At 30.0% G+C, this 15,192-nt stretch overlaps 1 protein-coding gene across 1 annotated transcript; it reads right to left on the reverse strand.

Annotated features, from left to right (window-relative positions):
- Positions 1–7,806: 7,806 nt before the first annotated feature.
- LOC132944905 (17-beta-hydroxysteroid dehydrogenase 13-like) lies at positions 7,807–12,663 on the reverse strand. The gene is made up of 7 exons (XM_061014453.1): positions 12,120–12,663; positions 10,881–11,213; positions 10,459–10,588; positions 10,064–10,181; positions 9,877–9,990; positions 9,503–9,626; positions 7,807–8,188 (listed from the first exon to the last, which is right to left on the reverse strand). Exons 1-7 carry the CDS (start codon positions 12,303–12,305, stop codon positions 8,141–8,143), a joined length of 1,053 nt encoding a protein of 350 aa, XP_060870436.1. The 5' UTR covers positions 12,306–12,663; the 3' UTR covers positions 7,807–8,140.
- Between the last annotated feature and the right edge of the window lie 2,529 nt (positions 12,664–15,192).

The raw sequence follows: 15,192 nt of genomic DNA on the forward strand, positions 1-15,192 counted from the left end.
CTGGTACAGCCTTTGAAATTTAAAGCAGCTAAGTGCAATTCAAAAGTTTTTTTTCAAGTATATCAAATAAAATATTATTTAATCTTAATTATTTTGTTCTAGAAGATTGTTTTTTATTTCAATCACTAAATAGTAAATACGAAATATTCAATGAAACTTACTTGACATCAAAAAGACTTTTTAAAAACTAAATAATCACCAAAAATCACCAAGTCAATTTTTATTTCAATTTCTACTAAACTAACCCAACCAAGTTCTAAACACCCTAAACGAAATTTGTTTAAAATTTTCGTTGGATTTTCAAAAACCTACACAAATTACCAGTAGGTATATTATATATATACTATGTATATACTATATACTACGAGCACATCTGTTTTCGCTGTATTTTGAAACATTAGTTTCACCAGAAAAATATATTTATTGGTATTTTATGATTGTATAAAATAAAATAAACAATTTTGATAGCAAGCAACCACCGCGACGGTTTATGTTAGACCGATGTACTAAACTCAATAGTAAAATGAATATTTGATATGACTCACTTCTGCGATAGTTGTTAAGATAATAGAAAACGCAATATCCATCCGCTAAATATCGAACGTCTCAAATAAATTACCCCTGTACACTGCTGCAGTACACTATTAAATGTTCACTAAAGATAAACACGTTTTATTATGTACATTTAATGGTTCGACGTTAGTGCTCCAATATTATGTTCGTTAATTTGATCATTGAGATCGTTTAAAGGCTTTAAAAAAAATATAAATTGAAGACTGAATATTAGATTGAAGTGAAATTGGATAAAATGTTCATTTACATACCATTTACACTGTGTAGGACGTCGGTGTAGTATATTGAATACATTTTACGTTTTTAACAATTCGGGAAATCCTTAATTTGGTCGAAACGTTTTTTTGGATTACGAAACGCGTATTAAACACCATACTTTATTGTTAAATTATTAACACATTATTTTATTTAATTAACAACTACCTACCTACCTAGATATAAAATAATTGTTTTTATATCTCTCTAATGAACGCCATATAAATAACAAAAGACTATTATTATCATCACGTCACGCAACATTGTAGAGTTTTTGGATCACGATTTTGCATTAAGTCGTTTTTGGATCGTTCGAAGTTGCGCATGTTTAAATAGCTGTTGTTTCCATGGCTATTATACCGGTTAATTAATGAGAAGTCGTGAAACTGAACACGAAACCAATTAAAAATAGACAAAACTAATATCGCAGGTATTGTAGAATATAATATAATATTACTGTATAAATATTTTTTCACGTGACACATATTATTTATATTATACGAGTAATATAAAACCGAGATAATATAAGAAAAATACAAGTATTGTCCATACAATGTTTTTGTATAAAGTAAAGAAGGTACCTAGACAAATCTGTATTTTTTTTATTCATTAAAGAATGAAGGCTTCAACAGCATACTAGGTTATTAGCCTGCCTTTGAGTTTTTATACATAGGCGTTTTTTTTTTTTCATAAACATTTTATAAACAAATTATAAAATTAAATTTTTTTCTGTTAAATATTATATTTGCAATGTTTTAATAATGTTTGTGATGTTTAAAATGTTTATAACTTTTGTGGTGGTTTGGTTTTTATCGAGCACTTCTACTATGTTTAAAAACTGTATTTTATAAGCATTAATTAGACAGATTCGCTTCAACATTATTATTTTATGTTATTGAGTTATAATTATAACAAAACAATTTTAAACCATTTTTGTTGGTTGATATTAAAAATAATAATATTATATTTGCAAGGTTGCCAATACTATAAAATATCATTATATAATTATTCGAATATCCACTAAAGTGTTTTCTTATATAAAACACTTTAAAAGAAACAAAATAGTTCAGTAAAACATAGAAGTTTTTTATTTAGCTGTATTATCTGACATAGGTAATACGAATTGCATTTTGGGAAAAGGGTAGTTGAAACTTGAAAGGTGGGCATTTATTGAACTAACTTTGTCCCTAACTTTACTGTGACCTTTGGTCATAGCCTCATGACATTTTACAACACTATTGTGTCAAGCGTGCGTAAATATATTAAATCATTGATACTTTCTTTTGGTCATAAGCACCGAGGTACTTAACGATAATGCCTTTCAAAGTACATGACACGTATTCTATATGAGTCAAAATTCTTAATGATTTGAAAAAAAATTGCTGATATTTTATATTCCACGGAAAAATGTATACAAGTAATTGAAAAATATTAGCAAACGATACTTTAATACAATATACAAGCGATATTTCCATAGTACGATATACGCCATAGCAGAGTCATAGCGAGTATTATTTCAGTGTTCAAACATTAGTGATAATAAATACTGTTCAAAAGAATAATTATTTCAATATTAAGAATAAACATTATTTTACGAAAGTAGTTCGTTGTAAATGGAATATTTTAAAACGTCAAAATATCGTCGATTTTTCGACGAATAGTCGGGTGAGCGCACAACTCACACACACCAAAACCGCCAATGGTCAGTTTGTATTGAGAGACCATTTGTGCCTAATTTGACACGCCCTGCTATAGGTATAGGTACTCGAGAAATTATTAATGTACTTACGCTTTTACGCGATCCAGTACCATCCAGAGTATTATGTATATCATTATAACAATATTAAATAATATAAATTCACCAACGATTATTTTTAATTTTTAAAACAATACATTTCTATTCTTTAGTAATTCACGCCGACTTTAATGTCAAATCAAACTAAATATTTGTTCAAAATTAAAAAAAAAATTTAAATACCCACCGCATATTAATTGTATATCTATATTTATTCCATTTTAGTTTTCATACCATACCGGTAGAGTAAATGTTATGATATTAATATTCATGCGACGATTCAACAGAAAATGTTGAATTAAAAAATATATAATATTATCATTTATGGTAATTTATTATACCTATTTTAATAATGCAAATGAATATATCAATGTAAAATAACATAATAATAATTATTGTACAACCCGGTTATATTCATGTCGGGATGATGTCATATTTGAATTTATTTATACAATTTAGTTCATAATACGATAACTCGTCTAAAGTAAACAATTGTTTCACCATTATATTAAATTTAATTAAATCTTTCACACGCACAGTCAATATAAACAGTGTAAATACAAGTACCTATATAGATACGGATGTTCGTTATTGTTATTAAATATTAAAGTCTGTGGTCATTTAAAATATTAAACGGAACAATCATTTTTTTTTTTATTAATTATCACAGTAGTTTATCATCAGCACTGCATTTATTGTTGTGTGTTTGATTGTTCAACATTATATTTACCAACACTGCGTTGTCGTAGTAAAATTATTATAATAATTATATTTGCGAATACATTTTACATTGTTGCTATAAAATATATAATAATATGAGAGCGCGTATATACATAATTAATGCGTTTGTATACATACATAAATAAACATAAACATAAACATAATAATAATAATAATAATATCGTCCGTAATCTCGATCAATCTAAATTTTAACTGTCTCTGTGTAATTATAAGAAAAACGAGTGTGCGAACAGATTACGTTTGTACAAACATAATAATATTGCAATATTATGCACGACTATCAAACGTGGAGATATTTCCATCGCGTTTCGTCGCGTTTCGCCCAATAAATTTGGGCGTTTGACAAAAATAATAATAAATAATTCATAATATTATAGCCTGACGTGTAGCTGGTGTTACGATAGTAATTAAACGCGATCGTTGGAATAATAATTGCGAGAACTGAAAGAAAAAAAAAAAAAACAGCTTCAGATATTATATTATTCCGTAACATTATGTACTACACCCATGCACTGAACACACGCTCGCCTGCCCCTCACAGCATTAGTCAAGACCGTAGGTCGTCGCGTGCGAAGTTTGTCGATTTACATAATATTACGACTACCAGTGTTGCCGCGGTACCGCCACCGCGGTTTAAGATCGAAAAACCGGAAATAATAATAATAATAATAATAATAAAACAACGCGTACCTATTACGTTCGCCCAAATATTTATCCTCGCAAACGGTCGCGGTGGAAATCGCACACGGCGGTGGGTCGGCGTTTTTGTTCGTTAAAATACGACGTGTTGTCGACCGTGCCGAATCGGCCCGTGACGGCCGCCGAGCAGGAGCTGTGAAAACATATTATAATATTATCGTCTCCGCGTGGTTCGCAATAACATATGATATTACTATATCATAACACGCGTGGCTAACATCCATAACAGGCCGCCGAGTGGTAGGTAGCAGGACACCGCCGAGCATGGTAACGCAGCAGAGGATTTTCTTCGCATTCAAGTATTTTTTTTTTTCGGTTAATCTTCCGAGTCCTAACACATATAATATCATATACCTACACAGTACACACGGATCACCGCGCGTCGTTTCGTATAACATATAATACGTGTACAAGTATACCCCACGTATAAAATATTATGTTTTGTGCACACGCGCATCACATATGTGGGTATGTAGGTACACACACCGTACAATATAGTATAATATAATGCCCGGCACCCCGAAAAGAGAGTGAAAACGGCCAAATCCGTGTCGGTCGCGCCTATATATAGACGTGACCGAATGCGTGTGAGATTGTGTGTGTGTGTGTGCGTGTGTGTGTGTGTGTATGTGTACCTTTACCGACGACCGACGTGTGGGTCGTGCACACTACCACTATATGCTCGAGGTTTTCTACTTCTTTTCTTCAATATTCCTCTCTTTAAATCCATCGCTGCACCGGCGACCGACCCCGACGAGCCCATTGATCATTGCTCGAAAATCCGAATTTATTCACACTCGGACGATCGCTTACATGACGCGCACACACACCCGCGCGTATGAAAAGGTTCTGGGAAAAAAAATTAACCCCCACCCCCCGTGTTCGCCATCATCCCTTTTCCGTCGCGGTGATGCTGTCGGTCCTCCGCGCCACAATGGGTACACCGCGCGGGACGCTCCGACAGAAAAAGAAAAAAAATTCCGTCTGTCCCGTACGAGGGCCGAGTCGAATCCGCAGCTGCCACGGACCGTTGTGCGCGGACCCGATTCTTCTTCTTCTCCCCCCCCTCACCCGTTTTTATGTATTCCGTTCCTCCTTTTCACGCAAACAACTACCGTAGGTAACGTATATAAGCACCATAATATAATGGTGTCCGTAGTGCAGGCCCTGGCGTACAATGGTTATTGTATAGTTGTTGTACGAGCCGTGTATACAATAACACAAGCCGCGGTTCAATGTTGACGTTATACTTGATTAATTTTTCGAGACGTCGTTTTTTATTTTTGCCGAACGAACGAACGAACGAAAAAAAAAACGATAGTTGTCTGTGTCTCTCTCCCTCTCTACGTTTTTCCAAGCTTCCGACACACTCGGATTTCGACGACGAAGACGTGCGATATGATGGCAGTCCGCGTGTAAATTTGTTCTTGCCACGGTGTCGCCGGGCACGGGGAAGATTCTTGACGAGTACCGAGGGGTGGAGATCGCAAAACATATAATCTACACGTTCAAATCTCACTTTTTCCGTCGATGGGCACACGATGAGAAGTATATAATTTTATGTGCTATACACACTACATTTTATACCTAAATGATATGTGATTTATAATAAATGTTTCGACGACTATAATATATAATGACCATCAGAGGCATTGCGTACTTACACATACCTTTTTTTTGTGGGGGGAGGCACTCTTTGCCCCCGCTAAACCTCCACTACTGCAGGTTGTGTGGCGTATCCGGATGACAAAATTATAACATGATATATTATACTCGTCATTAACATATTATGTAGGTACATTGCAATTTTTTCGTAACGTAACGAACGCTGATTTAATCCGTTAAACGTTTACGACATTAAAATCGTCAAACGATTAACGAAAAGAAAAATAGTGGGCGCGTTACAAATTTCTTGCGCTGTCCGGGCTTAGAAAAACTACAAATTCGCATTGAAATCCAGGACACCACACTGTCGTCCGTCGCAACAATATAGTATTAATATGCTAATCAATATTCCGAGCATGACGATAATGAATTTCGATATAAATCGGCGTAAGATAAACATGTTTTTGTATGCGCACACGTCATTTAAGATAAATGGTCCATTGATTGTAAATGCAGTCTTAACTTGTATGCCCAATATGATTCAAGACCAGATCGATCATCGATCGAGATAAGTAAATACCAAAACACGATAAATGTATACAGTTTAATATTATAATTTATATGCTTTTGGAAGTACGGTGGATTTTATAGTTTTCATCCGTTATAATATATAGTTATCTACCTATAATCCTACTGAAATGTCTCCCGATTAAATGCGCGCATGAATATTATTATGCTTTAAAGGATCGTTAGAATTTTAAATTTCTAACCAATTAAAAAAATATATGTCATAATAAAACAACCGCGAGTGTCTGCCTTGCATGCAGCCGCGGTAATCATAATATTATAACACAAGTACTCTCTATAGGTCTAGACTCAACATCTTCTTCATCCCATATACGATGTAATTTTTTTCTCCACACCAGTTCGTTATTCCTTCAATCGTCTGCGAATGTATTAAAAATATTAAACTGATACTTGCGTGTTATAATAATAATTGTCGGCATCCGTGTTCCGTTCGATGTTCGATAATAACATTATCATAATAATATAGCACGCCGCTTTAACAGTAGAACACTCATTATAATAAAAATAATGACAATACGACGTCGATAAGTGTCGATAAAATAATAATAAAATGTGTTACTAAAATTATTACGATGCAGCTGCAGCTGTCGATGACTCGTTGGCTCAAATATAATATTATCATTATTCTGCAAAAATACGTAGGTATATAATATAATTTCGACAGATAAATAATGGAGGTACTCGGGCGTATGCAAACCCTATATAGTTTGATATGACATTATATTATAATATAATCAACTGCAGGTATATTGTTCTAAAACGTACTGTATTATGGATAAAAAAAAAGTATATTATAATAATAGTATATACTGTGGAGACTTCGGGAAGGTAACAAGTATTTTCGAACGACACGACTAAGCCACTAAAACTAAACCCTATTGTTTTTAAAACGTAATTATCACAGACTTAAACCCATTGAATATTGTGTTAGTGGCTAGTGCACACCACGTCATCATGTAAACGTCGTATGCACCTACGTTAAAAAAAATAGTATTATATTATACTCCATTGTAAGTTAAACTCATTCGTTTAATTTAATTTTCATTAAGTTAAAGTATTATTATAAAACGTATATATTGTTTATAATAATGGTTCGTTGATTTAATATTGCATTTTGAGGATAGTATTACAAACTATAATACATTCTTTATATTTTTAATCACTCGTCAGTGATTATTTTTAAAACGTCTGTTTATAGGTATGAGTAAAATATTATATTCACACTCGTGTCGTTCAATATGAAAATTAAAAAGTACTCCAATTTAATAATAACACCAACTTCAACGATACACTTGGCGAGTTTATCATCAAAGTGCTTATACATAGCTGATCAATATGAAAATAGTTATTTTTCAGGTTATGAGTGATAATGTACAAAACCGATATTATCACATGCAGTAATTATGTTATAAAAACTAATTACTACATGCATTATATAATATTTCTTTTTAAACTTTCTTTATTATTATACTGGCCGAAGGCAATATTTTTCTTGATTAAATTTGTCTCGTTACTAAGTTTATGCTAAATAATGATTCATATAAAAATATATTTTCTAATAATAAGTGTGTTTTATTTATCATTTTAACTTTTTGATAGATTTTGAAATTTTACCGAGCCTACCAAATTAAACATAAACATACAAAATATCGTAGATGTACATAATATAATATACAATTATTATACTTACTAAAATACATAGTATCGTATAAATGAATATATTATTTTTAACAAAAATGTATAAACCCATACGTACACATTATAATGTAAAATTGGTTTAAAGCTTAAACTAAGAACTATTATTTACCAATATTTTTATCGAACATCCTTTAAAATATAATATTTTTAAACAATAAAAATGATATTATAATATATTTCTACAAATTAATCTAGTACGCTGCCCATTTTTAAACATGGTGCAAACATTGATATCTGAAAATAATATAATAATGTGTATCAGTTATTATAGCGCATAATAAATAATTATAGTAATTATTTTTTAAAGATATTTAGTTTATGATTTTTAATTGTAAGCTATGAAAATTTAATTATTCAGATTTTCAATGATACTAAATAGCTAGCAAGGTTAGGTACCTAGCAATAAAACTCAAAAATACATTGTTTTTAAGTTTAATGTCTGTAGTTGCATTTAAATGATTACAATAAATTATCTAAAAAATATTGTATGGTTTACTTTAACTAAACTGGTATGGTAAACAAACCAAACATTGTTTACAAAACTTTTAAATAGTTTATGGCAATTTATAACATTGGAATTAAAATTATATATAAATTTGTGTTCCAAATTTAACGGTTTAGTCCGTCGATATTTTTTACAACTGACAAAACAAAATTAGAAATTGTATCGAACAGTCTGCGGATAAAAAAAAATATACGAAAACATAAAAAAGTCAAGTGCAAAACCTTTGGGAGCAGTAATAAATAATGCATGTCACTGGATTGAGATTCGACAAAAAAACATATATCTCATCCCACCATTTTACATTTTTATATAATTCATAAAGATTCAAATGTCATTCAATTTTCATAAAGTATTTTCAAATTTAACCTTTACGATATTATAATAATTAAATTTAAATAATTAAAAAAATCAGTAATATTAAATACGACGTACAAATGATCATAAAAAACAAGATTGTAGGAGCATTACTATTCTTAATTTAACGATTTATTTGAATGCAAAATAGATTCTTTCAAAAACGTCTAAAACTTTTGAATAATCAATCAATAAGTTATATTTTTACTGTTGCCCACATAATATTATTATCTATTATAAATATTTAAATATAAATAATACATATTAAACATATTATTATGTTTATACTGGTGTATATGTATGGCAGTTGAAACAATTTAAATGAAATATTATAATGTGCGTACCTATACATTTTTCTTTTATAATTTTGATTATGAAATAACCACCAAGACGAAATAGCTTATCGTTTTAATCGTTCTTCGAGTTTTTAATGTTAACTACCTATCTTATTTTATAAAATATAACTGTACATAAGGAAAAACGGGAGCCCTGTAATTGCCATCATTTATAAGTTTTCCCCTTAAAATGTAGTACCAAACAGATAGTTTTAATCTGCATGTAATCGGTTGAAAAAAAAACCAAGGAGCATAATTTTTTTTTCACCCCCATTTTGAGAAAAGTTACAGTGAATTTTATCACAAGTAGTGCGTGGTTTTCATAATTTTAAAAACATAAATGTTCAAAATGACCTGTGGTTTGTTCATCTCCGCGAATTTTGTATATTTTTGTATGACTTTTTCTTCGTCCGGCGTTGGTTCGATGTTTGAATACACGAAGTCTTCAACCATTTCTTGCAAATCTTCAGGTAAAAACCTAAAAACCATAAAATATAGTTCAATACATTTTATATCGAATTACTTTTTTTTATCATATTATGAGTAAAAAAAAAAAAAACACTAAAAACAAAATAGCCATTTTAGTTTTTCACATCAGGTTATAATACTCTACGAATAGAATACTTAGTACGTTCGTGTATTTTGTCTTGCCTATTTCCAAAACTATAAAACAAACATATTTTCACGTATTCAACACGAATTTCGAACTGTAAAATGGTTATATTTACTTTATAAATGGCAGCGCGTAAAAGTCATAATCTGGAATCGTAAAAACTCGTTCATTACGTAATATTCCTTCGATTATCATTGCGCAAGCATCTTCGATTGGTAATTCTGGAAGTCTAAACAGTAAAAAATATTTATAAATGCATTTTACGCAATCGATAAAATCTTACTAGATCATATTACGGGTACCTCAATATTCGTCTTTTTGATTTGTCCGGACAGTTTGCGATAAAATACGGACAAGCCGTTGTAGTAATCACGTCTGATTTCATTAATTTAAGTTCTTTAGTTAAACTTTCCATCATACCTGTCACAACAAATGGGTACTAATAAGTTAAAAGTGCAACAAAAAGAAGAAATATCGATATATAGATAAACGCATTCATTTTAATTTCAGACATTATTAAAAACCATTGAAAAATATTTATTTTAATGTTGCCTTTAAATTTTTATTTTAAATTACATCGTTTAGTTTAATTAATGTTTACGGGCGACTCAATCTAATTTCTGTCATTTATTAAAAGTCTGACATCGGCCTGTTTTATACATCATATTGTAATACGAAGTGAACACGTGCAGCTTACCAGTTAGAGCAAATTTTGTCGCAGAATAAGTAAAAAGTAAAGGCAGCCCTTTAAATGACGTCATCGATGATATTGTAACGATATGGCCACTGTTCCTTTCCAACATCGATGGAAGTATTTCCCTGATTACCTGTGAAAACAGTTACCAAGTTAAACAGTGAGCGTGCGTGGAGTTTCCACACGTCTTGATGTTCAGTAAACAAAACGATAGGTAATATTTGTGTTCCATTCAAGATTTTATTCTTCGTGCAAACAATAATCTTTCCACGACGTTCTGAATAAACAATTTTTCATAACTCGCCGGTCAAGAGGAACGAAAATTAAACGAGTGCACACAAACCCTCGTGTTGTGTAGTAGAGGTATATATGCCTATCCGTAAAAGTGAGTAATATAATAATAGTAAAACCATAGAGGTGCGTACCCAAATTTGACCCAGTAAATTCGTGTTGACTATTTCCGATATGGTGTCGTCGGCTTCCGGATTGGCGAACAATGTCGTCTCGACAACGGCGGCATTGTTAACGAGAATGTCTACGGGACCCATTTGATCTCTCACGGCCGCGTGCATCATCATTACCTGCTCCTTGTCGGTAATATTCACTTTAAATCCCACCGCTTGGCCGCCTTCCGCCTTGATCCGATCGACCGTTTCATTATTGCCCACTTCGTCCTTATCAACGCACGCAATTTTCGCCCCCAACCTGTGAAATTGTATGGCCAGCTCACGGCCGTTTCCCCGGGCGGTCCCTGTAATCTAGAACGTAAATTATAGGCACCGTTACTCGGTATTATTTCTGAATACATTTAGCGATATTATTATAACGTCATCCCTAACGATATAGTATATAATAGTATCATTGCTAAACAAAATAACACGAAAATAGCCACTGAGCGTGTTTAGTATGGACAGCAAAAAGTGTACGTTATGAAACTCTAAACCGTTTTCTCTTGTGATGTAGTTTGTTTTTTTTTAAATTAAAATGCAGAGACCAAACGTAACGGATCGTTCGTTTATTATGGCCCAATAATGATGCTAGAATAGTATTTATCGAATAACTATTGTTTTAAATATATTTATGATATCAAAATATAAAAGAAACGGGTGAACCCCTAGCAGAGGTAGTTACGTTATTGGTTTTGTGGCATTACATTTGTATGCAATAAACAATCATCACATTAAAAAAAAATTCGAGAGCAGTTTGATTTTAGGCAAGCAAACTTCTTAATTTCTTAAACGGTTGTGTGTACGATTTCTCGGTAAGCAAAACTACTGATAAAATAAAAAACTACTTTTTAATAGTATCACATGGACTCGATTTTTTAGTAGACAGTTATTACTAATTGAAAATGTAAAATCCACCGTTCTAAAATGAACATTTTTTCGTTTCTCTAAATCTATATTTAACCATTGCAAATTACACAATATAACACACACTTTGGTTTAGTTGGTTATTTTATTTACGGAACGAAGTGTACATACCAAAATAAACTATAGCTTAGTTTTTTTTTATCAACTTTAATTTATTAATTAAAAATATTTTGTATTTCACGTTTGGATTTAAAAATCGGTAATCGTTAAAACGTACAAATATTTTTTGCAGAGTTGGTGATTTGTATATTTTATATATTACAATGAGAGATTATGGTTGTATTTACATACCAAAATTAATTTTCCTTCGACATTTTTCGGTTCTGGTGGAAAATAAACATACGAAATGGTTGCTCCGATAATTTTTGGAATGCCACACAGTACAATCAACAGCATTTCAAAAATAAACTTTATCGGTTCCGAAGGTATATCGTACTCATTAAAAAAAATACTTAAAAATGTTAAGACAAAACCCATATTTATTCAGTATTATTTTAAAATCCCAAATCAATTGAGTCAAATTCACTACATTCAAGCTGTAATACTAGTACTGAGATAACGAGACTAAACAGAAACTGAATTTTGTCACTTGTGTCACGTTGTTAGTGTTCGGTTAAAAAAATGAATATAATATACAACAAAAAACATATAATTTGCAATTAAAACGTAAAGTTTAAAGTTTTGAGTTTTTTTCAAAAGTTTTAATCAGAAATATTTCCATTTTTATGATAATTAAAAACTTATTGAAATATTTTATTTTTATCGTTTGAATTTTTCTACTTATTTCAATTGCACAACACAAAATGTATATGAAAAACACAGTAAACTACGTCAACGTTTCAAAAACAGGAAAATTAATATTCTGACACCAAATTGTTACATCTCATCATACATATTATAAGGCACGTTATTAGTATGATATTATGGTAATTTAAATTTGTTCTTAAGTTATTCACAAAACTTATTTGTGCGTGTAAACAATCATTGAATATATTATTATAAAATTGTTCGTCGACAAATATTAAATAGTGAGTACCTACGTGATTTTTGTGGTGTCTATCATCACTTCTGGGTCAGAAAAATACTTATGAATACAATTTATAACTTTGAAAGTGACTAGTTCTTAGTAGATTTAGTTAATACTTTGCCAGGTAAGAATAGAACATTTTCAAAAAAAAAATAAATATCTAAAACGGAAATATTTACGTAGCATTAGATTATTCAAGAGGAGAACCATAAGAACTTGACATTCCCACCAAATTATCTATTTATATTAATATTTTCTAGAGACGATATAAGTTTTAAAATATTTTTACTCTTTATGGACTATTTATAGAAATTTCAATTTTAGACATCTTAAATGTTTTAAATTTATGTTGAAAACATTTTTTTCTAAGTTAATCAGCTTGGAAAGTAATATGTAATAAAAGGTTTATCATATGTTTTTCTTACAAAAATTTAAAAATGTTGAAAATACAGACATTCATTTGTTTACAAGCGTTTTAACACCATCCCCAAATCGATTTGTCGTGTACAATTATTTTTTCACATATTTAACACATTTATTGCATTGACCTAGTCAATGACAAGATACATTTGCCGCATACGTTACTTTACATAAGTGTTAGTTTACTGGTTTTATTTTACTTTTAATTTTATAATTTTGAAAAATATTTACATTCTTAAGAATTTATGTATAATATGCAATATAAATTAATTTAATTTACATGTTTGGTCTTTACAATTGTTTCGAGAAGCGTTTCTAACATAAATGATGCAGGCAATACGAAATATAATAGTTTTAAATGTAAAATCAATAATTAGGGTAATGTGAAACTTGAAAGGGTACCTGTTTAGTTTAAAATATTTAGGAAGTGTCATATCAAGACAAATTATGGGAGTTTTTAAATTTTTAATAAAATCTGTTAAAATATATATATTCATAATAATTATAGTGCATTATTTTGTTTTAGAAAAATAATTAAGTTAAACCCAATAATAAAAAACGAAGTGACGTCTCTTTATTTTAGGCCCATTATATCGTGGTGAACTTTGGTTACTCATAGTGATGATACAAATACGCAAGTATTTTTGAAGGTAGGTGTTCTATTTACCTAATTAAAATTATTGTTTGCATTTTAAATTGTACAGAATAATATATAATACCGTAAATATTACTATAGTTTATACCATTTAAATAAATATGGTATAGTAACTAATGCAAGTTCTCAATGATTTGCATCAACAAAATTTATATTTATCTTTTGGTGAACCTAAATAATGTGTTATTATTCAACAGTTTAAAAATATTATTAAATAAAAAACTTTTTTTGAGTTACCTGTTATAGGTATGACATTACAGCCAATAATGATATTACAGTTTATGAAACGGTCAAATATTTTAGATTCGTTGTTTTTTTATTTTTCCATTAAATATATAACATTATAATTGTAAGATTATGAGAAATTTGTTCGTTTTATCAACTGTCAATTAAATCACCGTTTAACTAATCTAGATTATAATTTAAACTTTGGTAAAATGTAATCAGTTATGTCAATGTAATTTATCAGTTTTTCATAAACTATATAACTTATTTACAAATGACAAGGAAAATTATTAAACTTTACCATTAAGGATGTTAATATTTGATGTGATACCTACATAAAATTAATCTTTCTTTAAAAATATTTGAAGAATGGAACTCTTTGGTGTCAATGTTATTTTAATAATTTATTTACAGTCACAAATCGATAGAAAATGTATATACATAATATTATGTATGAACTTAAATAAAACCTTAAAATAGACCTAAAGTAGGTAATTAATTATTGAAATGGAAACTCGTTCGAATAAATATTAGTGGTGTAAAAACGACTTTAGCCATAGTCGATTCTATTTGATTTCAATTTCCACCAAACACTGAGCTTTTGGGTAATATAATAAATTAATATACTTTATACATAATTTTGTGATCGACTTCCATCGATTTTATTTATAAGTCCTTAAACTAAACGGTTAAAATGTGATCCACGATTTGATATGGCGCTACGCCTAACATAAAATTAACGTGCGTAATATTTAATGTTTGTGGTGTACAATACATATTTTTTTTCATTAAAGTCGACCAATGTAAGATAACAGCATAGTAAAAAAAATTTCGTTTATCTTTCTTTTTCTCAAGTCGTGTTATAAAAATGCCTACACATAATCACTAACATAATAATTAATAGGTTATAACAAAAATAATAATGAATAGTATAATAATTATAGAGAAGAAAATAAAATAAAACGATTTTGCCAACACCAGAGCGAAATACCAATTTAATTTATTTAAGTTGTAAATACTACATTTTGAGTCAAACA

Source organism: Metopolophium dirhodum, chromosome 5 (assembly GCF_019925205.1).
Source record: "Metopolophium dirhodum isolate CAU chromosome 5, ASM1992520v1, whole genome shotgun sequence".
Taxonomy (NCBI): domain Eukaryota; kingdom Metazoa; phylum Arthropoda; class Insecta; order Hemiptera; family Aphididae; genus Metopolophium; species Metopolophium dirhodum.